Below are 13,960 nucleotides of genomic sequence, written 5' to 3'. Positions count from 1 at the left end.
TTCCTCTATGTAGTTACTACACTGAAATATCCCGTCTGATCTCTTAAGACTTAATGAAGGACTCACTGTAACTTTTTCCCTTACTGAAATAATAATGGTTCTCATTAAGGTTTTTTTTTTAATTAAAAAAATAATCTTGAAATCACCATTATTTCCAAGAACAATTCAAACAGGTGTTTAAAGCTGGAACCTTAAATTTATAGGTTTTGGAATGAAACACTAATATAACAGCAAAAGCTATAAAGTTTTAGTGAATGTATGGAAATTATACTAGACTTGCTCTTACCCTCAAGCCCTCTCCCCGTCAACTTAAGATTTACACAAGGCAATTCTTCATTTTTGATAAACTTCTGAAGGCTCCCGCAGTAGCTGCTTAAGGTTCATTAAAATGTAATTAATTAATGATTTGCTGCTGAATAGCTGCTGACTGCGGTTTTCTTTTCACTTGTCTGACAGCATGAGTCACAGTTGCCCTGCCGACATGAAAACTATTTGCAGACTATAGCACCTATCATTGAGGGAGTCTAACCCCTCCCCCAATCTGCAGACATTTCCATAGGAAAAAATGTTGGATCTGTCTATGACAAGAAATACCTGCTGTGTACTGTTGGAGGGGTATCTCTTTATTTCAGGGATACAGGACAGAAACACCAATAACCTGACCTTAATTTGCTATTCAAGGGGTAGTGAATCTCATTTTTTTACAATCCCAATAGAAATAGAATAAGCTAGGGACCGGATCCTTTAACAAAAAAAATTGCCTTGTTAAAGCCTGTTCTTTTCTGTTTGGGAAGCTCAGCGTTGCTTGCTTTTGAAATTATTGGGCAGAAGTTCGACACCAGAAGCTGCCTCACACTAGAATTCCTAGGGACCATAATCTCTGCAGTCTGCCAGTTAATGCTTGAGGAATTCACATAAACTGCAGAAAGTAAGATGGTTTTGTGTATATTGTGCAAGCAGGAGCAGCTTTTTGTAATGTATGAAATTAGCTGCTCAGAAATACTGCATACAAATATTTACAAGGAAAGGACGCAGGGTTTAACTGTTTCCTGATGTGTTCTTCTGGTTTTGCTTTTCTAAAAAAGCTTTTCTGAAACTGCAGTAGAGAAGGTAATGTATAGTATAGCAAAGAGGAAAAAAGCTTCCACCAGCCCACATTCTGCCATTAACTATTTCGGAGAGTCTTGTTTGCTTGCTAAGAATCTGGAGTCTGGCTTGCATTGTATAATGAATGAAGCTACTATTGCATTTCTTGTGCAGTTAATCATCAGAAGCACAAACATAAGCCAAATAGTTCCCTTCTTGCTAGCATAAAAGATCCTTTTCTGTCAGTGTGTAGAAGATAAAGCAGGAACCAAAAATAAAAATAAAAAATCCAGGAGTGTGGAATATTTCCAAATTTACTGTGGGAAAACTTAGCCATTTAAGGACATCTGCCATTCAGATTTGATAGTGTGATGTGTATTTTTACCATCTTAGGGTGAGTGCATTTTGTACCATGACTCACATAGTTGAGTATTTCTTCACACATCCCAGAAATTCAAATTCAGCTTACAAACCAAGCCCCAATTACAAACACAGAATATTTTCAAAATGGGGCAAAATTATATCATTCATGGTAAATATTTGGAAACAGTACATTTAACTGTTCTGTTGCATAGCTGATTAACATGAAGCAGAAATGGCCAATGCCAAGTTTACAGTTTAAATCAAATCTATGTCAATTGTGGGATTTCTAGAGGTATGTTCACATGACAGCTTTCTTTTTCTTTTTTCTTTTTGGAGAGGTTTCACATTATTCTGGTGTCCATGTGGTGCCATTTGAAGCTATCCATACTAAAAATATGGCAATAGTCATAGCCATCCCAAGGCATTTTGGTGGCTGAGACAGAAGACCCTAAATGACAGCCTACCGACAGTAGATAAATAGTTGACAATCTTACAATTAATGACTCTCAAAACCTGCCCCCCAACATCACTTCACTTAGCCTAATAGGAGGACTAATATGAAAAAGTGCTAATATCATACTCCAGAGGTCTGCATCAGTTCTGTAGGCAATACTGCCTTCTATCACACCTGTTTCACAAAACGTCAGGTATTGTAATCCTGGATCCAAGTTCATGGGTTTTGAAATAACCAGTCCCATCAGTACAAGAAGTTCTGCTTCTGCAAAAAGACTCCCCCCCCCCCTTCTCCCTCACATGAGTGGGGGGACCCCTAGAACAGATATAAGGGGCACACAAAGGAGGGAGAAGGTGATAATGTTCTGTTGTTCACAGAGAAATCTTTGCTGACAAAACTCTTTCCCAGCCCTGGAGATATCCACGATGAACCTGGGAACTTCTGCATGCAAACCAATTGCTCTGCCATTTAGTCCTTCCCTTATTGCAAATGAATATAACAGACACCGCATATTCGGTATGTGGCAAGGGCCTGAATCAATGGGTTTCCCCAAAGAGGAACAACTGCCTAAGCATAAGATTCTGTCCCAGTTCCAAAGACATCATTGGTCCTATTGTCCTATTTAGCTTCCCTCAACAGCAATTCTACTCTAAATAGAATGCTGGATAAGTGGGAATATTGCTTTTATCTTCATTGCTACATTTGCCACTCTAGTAGAAGTAAGTCTATATTCCATCACTTCCTAAATACAGGAGGTTATGTGTGTATAATGCTAACTAATGTGTGCATTAGTTAGGACGCGGGTGGCGCTGTGGGTAAAACCTCAGCGCCTAGGACTTGCAGATCGCAAGGTCGGCGGTTCGAATCCCCGCGGCGGGGTGAGCTCCTGTCGTTCAGTCCCAGCTCCTGCCCACTTAGCAGTTCGAAAGCACCCCTAAGTGCAAGTAGATAAATAGGTACCGCTTTATAGCGGGAAGGTAAACAGTGTTTCCGTGTGCGGCGCTGGTGCTGGCTCGCCAGATGCCGCTTAATCACGCTGGCCACGTGACCCGGAAGTGTCTCTGGACAGCGCTGGCTCCCGGCCTCTTGAGCGAGATGAGCGCGCAACCCTAGAGTTGGACACGACTGGCCCGTACAGGCAGGGGTACCTTTACCTTTACCTTTAATGTGTGCATGAGTGAGTACTTAGGTGTTTGGCCATGTGATGTGGTACACTGGTTAATTTTAAAACAACAGCTTGGCCTACCTCTCAAGCCATACTCCAGGTTTTGGGGGGGTCAGGCAGCTTGCCTCCACCTATGGCAGTACTGAGCTCCTGTGCTATGCACCATTATCTGTTGGTGCCACCATGTTTATTACACTATCCTCCAACGGATGTGTGTATGTTGGAGGCTGTCATAATTAGTATGATGGTGCCTGCAAGTTAACGGATACTATGTGCACCTGGCCACCACCATCCCCAACTGCCCACAACTGCCACCCAGCTGAACCACATTAGCTGCAATGGTGGCTACAAGCTGGTGGTTATGGGCCCTACTGGGGGCTTTGAAAGCATTTGCCCATGTATGCTGTCTGCTGGCCTGCCACCATGAATCACAACATTCTATATGTATCCTAAATGAGGTGTGTGAAATTAATAAGAATTTTTTCACAGATATTTAGATGAGCCAGAAGAATGAGACCCAAGAAGATCTGAGGTAAATGCCAGCCTCTATAACTGACTTAATCTTTGTTCTTATATAAGCCATTCACCTTGAGGGGCAGGTGAAGGATGGGGATTTTCCATTATAAACCTGGGATGACAGTAGTGGTTACCCGCAAAGACAGTTGTTTAGTGACCAATTGTACTGTACATGACTTATCTATCGCCAAGCTTTACATCATAGCAGTCTTTGTTTTTCCACATCACAGATATTACTGTAATAGATATTGTGGTTTTACTACCATTGTTTATATATAGCCTTCCGTTAACTAATATATTTATATTTTTTTAAAAGCAGCCCATCCATCATAATGTGATCATGGGGGGAATTTGAATGGAACTACTTAAGTAGTAATGGAACCATACGTTTGTTCACAATTTAGGAAATGGTTGGTTGGCAACCATCCGTCTCAGACAATGAAGGAATGTGCTTTTGAGGGTGAAATCAAACTGTTGCAAGGTTATAGCACCTGCTATGGCTTAAATAGAATTAAATGTCAAGCACAATAGTGTGTATGCTGACCCTATAAAGTTTATACTGTTCTGGGCAAATATTCCTCAATAATTTCTAGATGATTTTCAATTCTACTTATGTGAAATGGAAGAACTATTTATCAAGATATTTACCATACAATAATGGTAAAATCAGAGAAGACTCTCTTTGAGCTAAACGTAAACACAAATTTCAACTTTGTTTGCCTCTGTTCATTTAGAAGGCTTGCACGGGGGGTGGGGGGAAATGGTAACATAATTTAGCAAATAAATCAGATAACCTTTCTGACACAAATAGGGACCCACCAAGTGTGAGGAGAAGCAACTGTCACAGCAGACATATACTGTCTCATATACTGAAGCATAGTTAGATCAGGGTAGACTGAATGGTGCAATGAAAGTTAACATTTGCTTTCAATGAACACACAAGTTTATTTCTGCTATCTTCAACTGATCTTTCCCTCCATTCTTATAGACCAAGCTATGTAAGTTTTCTTTGGACACCCAATCTATGTTAGCTTTTACACTTAAAATAATAAATTCATTTGCATTTTCCATAAATGAGTCCTCAATGAGATTACAATGGATGAGAATATAAAAGGGGAATGTAAGCCCAACAACACAGGAGCTCTAATTATTTTATCATTAGATACCAATATTGCACTTACCACCCCAAATATTTTAACTCTCAGCTTTTGAATGTGCCAGGCCAAATTGCTCATATACACTCTAAGAAGTGGTGTCAGCACAGTGACAAAAATCCAGGCTGAAGTTGTCTGGGAAATCTCATGTCCTTGGCCTTGCCTCACCAAATAGATGAAAAATTATAGGATGAACTTGACTGCCTTAGAACTTACTACCCTTCCAGCCTCAGTAGGACAGCAATTCACAGGAGGCAATTTCACAGGGATTTATTTAGGAGATTTAGTCAGCAGTGAAACTGCCTCTCTCTTCCCCCCACCCAAACAAATGCCTCTTCTTTGTAATGCATTGTTATGCTCACTGCTACAAAGGATGTAATACAATGTTCTAGGTACATGCAATGGTAAATTATCTGGAGGGGAGAGACAAAGTATCAGAGAGGGCAAACTATTGAAAACAGGAGGGACATGATGTCCAACTTAGAGCCAATTCATATATTATATAAAAAGTGGATGAAGAGAAGTTCAACTTGCACATCCTTCTCTGTGAATTTCTACGGTAAAGTGAGAGCTCATAAATTTCATTGTGAGTTCAAACTTGCAAGATAATTTTCTACGGTCCAGTGTAAGCTGGATAATAAGAAGCATGAGTGAATGAGAAGGAATGAGTGTATGCAAATATACACTCTGGAGGCAGCTCTGTTTAGGGAAGCTTTTAATGTTTAATAGGTTATTGTATTTTGGTGTTCTGTTGAAAGACACCCAGAGTGGCTGGGGAAACCTAGCCAGATGGGCGGGGTATAAATAACAAATTAATAATAATAATAATAATAATAATAAATTAATAATAATAATAATAATAATAATAATAATATTGTGCTGCACCTGCCACTGAATAAGGATGGAGTCCAATGCAACTTTTCTGATGGCTTGTTTTCCAGTGGACACCTCTTTTAATGTAAGGGGAGCCATTTTGGCCAATTCCTTCTTTGCGCTGCAGCCCCTTGCACTACCAAAAAATATTTCAGAAAAGTGAGGAGGGGAATAACAGTGGGGAAGCAATGCAGGGCAAACTGGAGGAAATTACCTCCCCTTCTCTTATATTAGCAGTGGAGTTTGCTGGAACAAAAGCTGTTCCATGAGTGGAAATACAACATTGGATTCCACCTGAAAGTGGCTGGAAAACAAGTCACAGGAAAGAAGATAAACGTGCTCAGGAACCAGCATAGGACAATGAATAATCCCTGAAATTAACTCTGATTGAAATCCCATCTGACACATATTGGAGGAGCTCTACCATCTCTCAGCATCAGTTCCAATACATTGTACAATGATAGGCAATGAGAAGTTGTAAATTATGTTGTATTTTAAAAGCTATTAAATAATAACTTATTATTTAGAAAGTTCAACTGTCATGGTGCAGGTGCACAATTGGCAACAAAGTTGGGCAAGTGCCAGGTGCCAAGCATTTTTTTCCCTGGGGTTTCCATGCTGACACACACAAACCAGAAGAATACCCAGTCCACCCCTACCACTGCCATTTCAATACTTCCAGAGAGGTGGGATTAAAGAGGTGATTCAAACTTCATGCTGCACTGTTCGGAACAGTCGTGACTCTTTTCTGGAAGGTGGGCATTTCAGGTCTCTTACCTAAAGAACCACATAAACTTGCAAACGATACACCTAGAGGTTAAATGGAGGGCAGAGTTGGAGCCTAAATGCAATGTGCATATGTATAAGGTCCAGAAGGCCCAGGTGGTAAGAGGTAACCCCAAGGATAGGGACTGATAACGGAATGGGGGGGGGTGAGATGCAAGGCTTTGCCTAAGAGCCAATGTGACATAATGGCAACTATTTTGTGGTTGAATGTGACAAAACGTAGGTTTGAAAATGTGCTCATGCGTTACTGGGTGGCCTTGAACAAGTCAGTAGTTCTCAGTCTAACAGCTAGTCTATCTATCAGGGATGTTACAAGGATAAAATAAGATAAACTACATGGAGATTAAATTTAAAGCATGTGCAAGGCTGGATTAAGGTTGTTGGGGGCCCTGTTGGAGTTCCCAAAATAGGTCCCTCAAAAGGAATGAATGAAACAAGGTATTTTTTAAAAAAGAAAGTCTTGTGTCTTGTGGTATTTTAACAACTAACAGATTTATTTGGCATATGCTTTACTGGATTCTGACCCTGGAGAGTTTCTCAACTCTCAGCAAAACACAAACAAAAAACCCCATCTTGACAAGCTTGATAAACAAAAAGAAAATACTGTGAGCATGTCCAGTTTCACATTTTAAACTCATTTAATTCATCATTGTTTTTGCTCATTTCTTGCCAGCCTACCTCATATGACTGTTGTGACAATATAGAAGAGGTATAAAATGGCTGCAAAAGGGGACTTAGTGCTTGTATCACAGACATTACAGTTTTCCTCACACTTTCAACATTTATTTTATTTAATAAAATTTGTATACTGCTTAATTGTAAATAAAACTTTTAAGTCATTTTCCTTCCTAAGTTTCTTTCCAGGAGGGCTAGATCTTCTTTAAAAAAAAAAAAAAAAGTCTGAGCCCCCTTGCAGGCATGGGCCCTGGTGCAATTGCTCCAACTGCACATTATAACCTGGCTGTGTATGTACTAAGTGAGGCTGACTGGACACATGGAAATGGTGTTTGTAAGCAGCTTCTTTTATCTCCTGTTAGAAATACATTTAAATATCATATGTGGAAGGAGGAGAGCTCCACCTACTTTGATGGTTAACAGGTTTTAGAATTTTTTGTGTGTGATTTCGCCCCGGTCCCAGTAAGCTGATGGATAGTGCATTTTAGCAAATAAAGAGATTGCTGCTGTGCTGCATTAGTGGCATCATATGTATACTAACAACCTGACACATTCCAGTATTAGAAGCTGTACTTGAAGATACAACAGCCAAAGGCAGCACATAATTGTTTGTAATTTAGCACAAGTGATGCCTCTCTAATCAAATTCTCTTGTTGATATACTTCCGGGGTCTAGGCTTCCAGAAACAAAAGCATGGCTTTCATTTTTGGTTAACTTTTCCAGATTTGGTAAGTTGTGAAAAATATAATATGGTAAAAATGGTACCTTGGGGAACACTTTTTCAGTCTATTTAATTAAATGTAATGATAATCTGTGCAACATCTGATCAAATTTTTCATTAGATCTCATTTTTAATTTTTCACTAGCTTCATAATAAAGCATAATGATAAACCAAACCAATCATGAGCCTGCTTATAGATTTTCTGCTTTGTAATGTTCTGTACCATAAAATCCCCCGCCTTCCCCCATGAAACACCAAGTAGCAAATTGCAGTATTATAGCCTTCCCTTAGTGACTGAAACATCCATTTCTGTGTGGCATCAGACTAATAGATATATTTCCGTAGGTAAATGGAAAGAATTTCTCGCTGTAATCTTATTTGAATTTCATTTCATTTGATTAAAGTAGGGAGGAGGGAGGGGGAAATTAAACAAAAGAATTCAAAATGAAATTGAAGAGATGTGTTGCTGGAACGAAAGTGAAGACAGTACCTGACATGATTTTCCTGAGCATAATGCTGCCAGACCTAATAGGGCAAGCTGTGGTTTGAATGGATGATATCTTAGGTTTTTGTAATGCTAAAGGACTTATCAAGGTTTTTTTTTTTTTTTTTTTAAGCAGACAGATAAGGGAATCTAAAGTTATGTCAAACAAATTACATTTTAGTTATTAGCGGCTAGTTTGTAAATATCAAAGACCCACTTATTATAGTGCTTGGAGCTGCATTTGCATGCTGATGAAATGCGAGTGGATGGCTGTGAACTGTAGGGTTATCTCTAGTGGAGCAGTGGGGAGCTCCAGAATCAGACAGTTGAGCATCTGACCGACTCAAGAGTCCAAGCTGCAGACCTCTTCTATTCACTTTCTTCACAACAATTAAAATATGCAAAGTGATAATTTTCCTTAAGTAGCCTTAAATGTGCGATCTATTTAAATGTGAGGGAAAATTGCCTGAAGCTTCTGGTGTGAGGGACAAAAAAGAATAAATTATGCAAATAGCGGAAAAGGACTCTACCACTTGAACGCCTAATTTTCCTGTAATAAGCATACTGTTTCATTTAATTTTTTGCCTCTTATTAAAAGTGACAGTTCTTTTTGCACTGTCTGATGGTTATATCTGACACAAGCAAGGGGAAATGACTGCTAGACTAAATGCTAAAGCGTTTTGGTAGCTTTTTTAGATGATGGTTACATTCACAAAGTAATTATGCACTGAAGAGTCGAGAAATAAGGTTTAATTACACAGTAATCGCTTCTGATGGACACGGCAGAAGTGTGAACACCGCCAGACTGCAATCCATCAATGACAAACCCCTGGCCACTTTTAATTCCTCCTCATTTGCATCATAACCTCCGCACCAAGTTGCACAAATGCTGTTAAATGTTAATAGGAGCTGTCTCTCCACTCAAAATGAATGCTTAAGCTGTTTCATTTTTTTCCCTCCTCCACCTCAGACCTTCAAAACCAGCTCCTCTCTGAGAGCAGGCATTAAGCACAGAGCATGGTGCATGGTCACTGTTGTGCTAATTGGGAGCAACACTTAAAGTTTTATCTCTCAAGCGCTAATAATGCACACTGCTGACAAACCAGTGAATAAGTAATGGACTGGGGGTGTGGGGGGTGAAGAGAGAAGGCAAACGGCATGCCTGGAATGAAAAATGCAGTTGGGACTGTTGTTCAGTGACTAGCTATTTGATTAGGCCCTGTAGTCGTATTTAATCCAGATCCTTGGGGAACATAGACAAAATTACATCTTCATCTCATCAAACATTCAGCCATATTTAAGCATTCAGCTGATCATGCTTTTATTGTTTCTCTTGCAGCTACAGAGAGACAATGATGTGCTGAACTCTTCATTCTGTAACACAGAAAGACTGAGCTTAAACTAGGTTCTTTTATTGGGGAGAAGGGCAGAATTGGATCTATGGTTTAAGCCCATTAAGTATGGAGAAGGGGTCCCCCCCCCTTGTTTACCAATTTATTTATAATCTCCTCTTTCTTTTTTCCCTTCATCATCCATGTTTGGACCAACTTATATCCTGAGACCGTTCCACATCATTAATTTTCAAATTATTCTTTTTCTCCTAAACAGTAGGCATCGTTTTGTCCTGATAAGAGGACGATTCCTCTGCTGCATACCCACCAGCAAGTTCCACTGACTGTTCCATGGAACAGGAAAGGTAATTTGTAAGCAGCCAGCTAAGTTTAACAGTAGAGTCCTAAGTGACAAAAAGCGTCTTTTTTTCCTCCATGAAGATTGAGAATTAACAACACCTTTCAGTGCATAATAGTTAAGCCTTTATCACTTCAGGAGCTGCTGATAAGGTTAAGAACACTAGACAAACTGCTCATTAGTGGGAAGGCTTGCCTTTTATATTAAAGACTGCTGGGTACTGAAGTTCCTCTAGTGAGCAATACATCCCTGGCATTTGAAAAGAACGAGCTAATCACAGCACATAAATGAATATGGGAAAACATGGCATAGTCTAGCGATATTAGGTTGGTTTTCCTATACATTTTATATGTGTGCAAAAATCATGCTCAGCAATGCAATGCAATTGCAAATTCCCATTGATGCTGGCAACTTAGGCTTCTTGGATTTGCCAGCATCTTCCATCAAGATAACTTCCTTATATGATCTGCTATTCCTCTGGCTGTTCAGCACACATCTAAAAACACAAGCTGTACTCCCCAACTCATTTAGTTCATGATATGACCATGACAAGCAATGCAGACCATTGCAAATTTGTTCAACACTGGTTACCAAAGCAAGAACAACCAAAATAGAAGTGATCAATGTATTTGTGGTTTGCAAACAATTCAAATGGTGATTAAACAATAAAATAAAATAATTGGCTCCATGCTGTCCTTCAGTAATATCCCCAAATTTACTGCCTGAGATATGTTGCTTCATCCCACCCAAGGGTTAGGGCTGACTCTGTACCAAAAGTTAAGTTCAATTTCTGCCCTTGGAAGTTTGTGGTGTGGTAGCCCAGTAAAGGGCTTTCTCTGTTGCAGCCCACCAAGCAGCTGGGGTAAATTAAAGTGGAACAATCACTTACAGTTTCTGGAGTTCAAAGGCTTTATTCATGCAATAACTATTTGCAGGATGAGTGGAGATGAAAGAAACAGATGACATCTCGTCTGGGGAAAAGAACAAAATGCCTTAGTTTTGGCATGAAGTTAACTCAGAGAGCTAAAAAGGGTGTTGGCTCGATTGCTACACAGTGCCCTTTGGTAGTTTAAATAAATGCATTCATTTACTACAAACTCAAGAGAAGGAAATTTGTTTTTCTCCAACAACACCTAAATTGTGGGACTCTGTCCCCACAGAGTGGGGTGTGTCTGGCACCTTCGCTGTATAGCTTTCAGGGTGTGCTGAAGACACAAGCCTCTTTTTAAAGGGTGCACCCTGTTCTTCTAACTGTTGCTTTGCTAACCAAGGAAACCCCCTATTGAATAAAGTGTTCACTGACTTCCACCACTGAGGTTCCTTCAAGCACATAAACATAAAGAGATAAAGGAGTTGCAAAATATGCATGCTCAGAAGTAGTTTGAAGGACTGTAGTTCAGTGGTAAGGCCTCTCTGCCTTGCATGCAGAAGGTCTCAGGTGCAATCCCTAGTGCCAGTTAGGCCAGACAATTCTAAGCTATGGTCTGACTCAGGATCAGGCAGCTTTTGCTACATAACCCAAAAGTGTGGTTGCAGCCAATAATAATAATGATTATTATCATTATTATTCAATATTCAAAAGAAAAAGAGAGCATTGGGGCAAGTGACAGAAAAACAATAGCAACCCACTATCATTATCTCTTAAGTATCTTCCTTTTTCCTATTATTATTATTATTCAATATTCAGAAGAAAAAGAGAACATTGGGGCAAGTGACAGAAAAACAATAGCAACCCACTATCATTATTTCTTAAGTATCTTCCTATTTCTCTCACTCCCTCCAAGATATTTTCTAGCTATTAAATCCTTCCAACACCTTCGCTAGCTAGGCCCAGCAATGGCCTCTTTTTTATAATTTTTTATTATTATTTTGTCAAAGTAATAAGAATAAATAAATAAGAATAAAAATTAAAATAAGAATAAAAATATTCTTCACACATTTTTATCCTTCTTATTCTTATTTTTATTCTTAGCAATGGCCTCTTCACTGCTATCCACTATTGAGTTTACCTCAGGATTTGTGAATGCTATGCAACACTAACTTAAGTGTTAAGTTGCAGGATTTTATTTTTATTCTTTTAATGAGTGGTCCTTTTATATTGAACCCTACTGAAATCTTGTACATACGCCAATAAAGCTTTGAGAATACGAACCTGGGAATTTACCTCAGGAGGTTTGCTGGTTCTTCAAAATGGAGGCCTTTCTGCCTGTTCCCTCAGGGATTAGCATACGTTCTTTGCTCCGCTTACTGAGGCATTACCCCCCCGCCCAATTTCGGCCTCATAAACGCTTTTAAATAAATGAAATGAAACAAAACCAAATGAAACAAATGCAGCTGCTTGTTTCCCCCATAGGTTTCCTTTCTTCTGCCTGGAACAACGAAGCCTCAGGAGTCTGGTTAGGGCCGGTTCGGTTGCTAGTTTACAGGCCAAATCCTTTCCACCCTCTGTCACGTTACAGGTATTTTGACTTTGGGCCATTTCAGGTGCGTTTCCAACGTGGCCCAAACAGTGGAAGCAGCAACCGCAGGCATGTCCTCTCAGCTCATTTCCTCATGCCCGAACCGCGAGGCAGCAAAGTCGTGAGGCCAGCTGCCATTTCTCACGGACATACCCCAAATAGGCTCCAGCTGCTTTTGATCTGACTGCAGTTTCATTTTTGCCAGCCATGCCAACCCTCCGGGAGGGCAGGGAGGGCGCCTTCTGTGAGGTCTGGGGTTTGCAGGAGGAGGACTCTGGCTACCTAATTCCCAGTCAGGTGTTCTCTTCACACAACTAAGCATCACGTGGAAGGGAAAGCAAGGCCCCGCCTTCTGCCACTCATGCAGTGAAGGGGAGGAATCTGTAGCAAGAGCGTGTTCAATACACACCTGTTTGCCTCCCCTTGAAACCTGTGTGCATGCAGACATGGCACCATGTGGGGAGGGGGCCAAGGCTGTAATTGTGGAGCTAGAAGCTGTGACCCCACCATCCCCTCTCATGTGAGAGCTATAAATAAGTCAAAAATGTGTTTGTGTGTGTGTGTGTGTGTGTGTGAGAGAGAGAGAGAGAGAGAGAGAGAGAGAAAAGAAAAGAAAAGAAAAGAAAAGAAAAGAAAAGAGGGAGAGAGAGAGGGAGGAGAAGAGGAGAAAGAGAGAAGAAAGAAAGAGAGAGAGAGAAAAGAAAAAAAGAGAGGCATTTCCAAAGCAGCTAACTTCCTACCAAGAGAGAACTGCTGTACAGTAAAATTGCCACTTTTTATTTTCAAAACTCCTTGCACCCCAGCCAGACTGGAATAATGATATTGTTGTTGTTGTTGCTGCTGCTGCTGCTGCTGTTTGCAACACTTAAAAAAGAAAGAAAAAGTACTGGCAATATACCATCGATATTTTTCCCCACAGCATGCCCATAGTATTCTGTCTACCCACCCACCCCCTCCGCCTCTCCACATTATTGTGGAAATGCCAAACGTCTTGCCTGGATATGGGTTTCATAGAGACAAGTACAAGTAAACTGAACTGGTTAGCAGTTGACAAGTACAGAGGAAGCTTCTGGCAAGATGATCACATTTCAACAAGTGTGCAGTTTTATAAAACAAAGATATTTGAGTGAGGTGGAAGTGTTTAGATTCACAGCAAGGTTCAAAGACCGCTCATCTATATATTCAAGATTAAGGCATAGCACTCTGCCCCTCCCCCCCCCAAAAAAGTGCCAGCGTTTTTAAGCGTGTTTGTTATGTTTGCTTTTTATATCCATACTAACGAATGCAAGGTCACCCACATGATACAATCACAATCCCTTTTTTGCTACTCTCTCTGAATGGTGTTCCTGTGTTTTAGTGAGCAGTTAAACCAGTGCAGTGAGACATACTGGAGGTGGGAATTACTGGAGAATCTCCAGTGCTTTCTATAGTCAAACACAGAGCTAGGGAAGAACGAAATTTTGCCAAGGCTCCACACAAAAAACACTGAATGTGGAGCTAATGTTGCAAACTGACAGAATTTTTGAAGCTGCTAT

The 13,960-nt window shown here is 40.1% G+C and overlaps 1 protein-coding gene across 9 annotated transcripts in view; it reads right to left on the bottom strand.

Annotated features, from left to right (window-relative positions):
- Positions 1 to 13,116, bottom strand: part of LOC308478964 (uncharacterized protein) — a 425,355-nt gene extending 412,239 nt beyond the window's left edge. For 4 of the 9 annotated variants that reach the window (XR_013987401.1, XR_013987402.1, XR_013987404.1 and 1 more), the window contains exons 1-2: positions 12,119 to 13,116; positions 10,856 to 10,937 (exon numbers count right to left, since the gene is read on the bottom strand). Coding sequence is in view for 1 of the 9 variants with exons in the window: in XM_081009176.1 (XP_080865302.1) it covers positions 10,856 to 10,937; positions 12,579 to 12,945 (449 nt within the window). In the remaining 8 variants the exon portion in view is untranslated. Of the gene's footprint in view, positions 1 to 8,495; positions 9,652 to 10,855; positions 10,938 to 12,118 lie in introns of those variants that run through there. The other 5 variants (XR_013987403.1, XR_013987406.1, XR_013987407.1 and 2 more) reach the window with 3 other exon arrangements.
- Positions 13,117 to 13,960: the final 844 nt, after the last annotated feature.

This window comes from Podarcis pityusensis, assembly GCF_964106645.2.
Source record: "Podarcis pityusensis genome assembly, chromosome: 1".
NCBI lineage: Eukaryota > Metazoa > Chordata > Lepidosauria > Squamata > Lacertidae > Podarcis > Podarcis pityusensis.
This window is presented reverse-complemented; position numbering and strand designations above follow the sequence as displayed.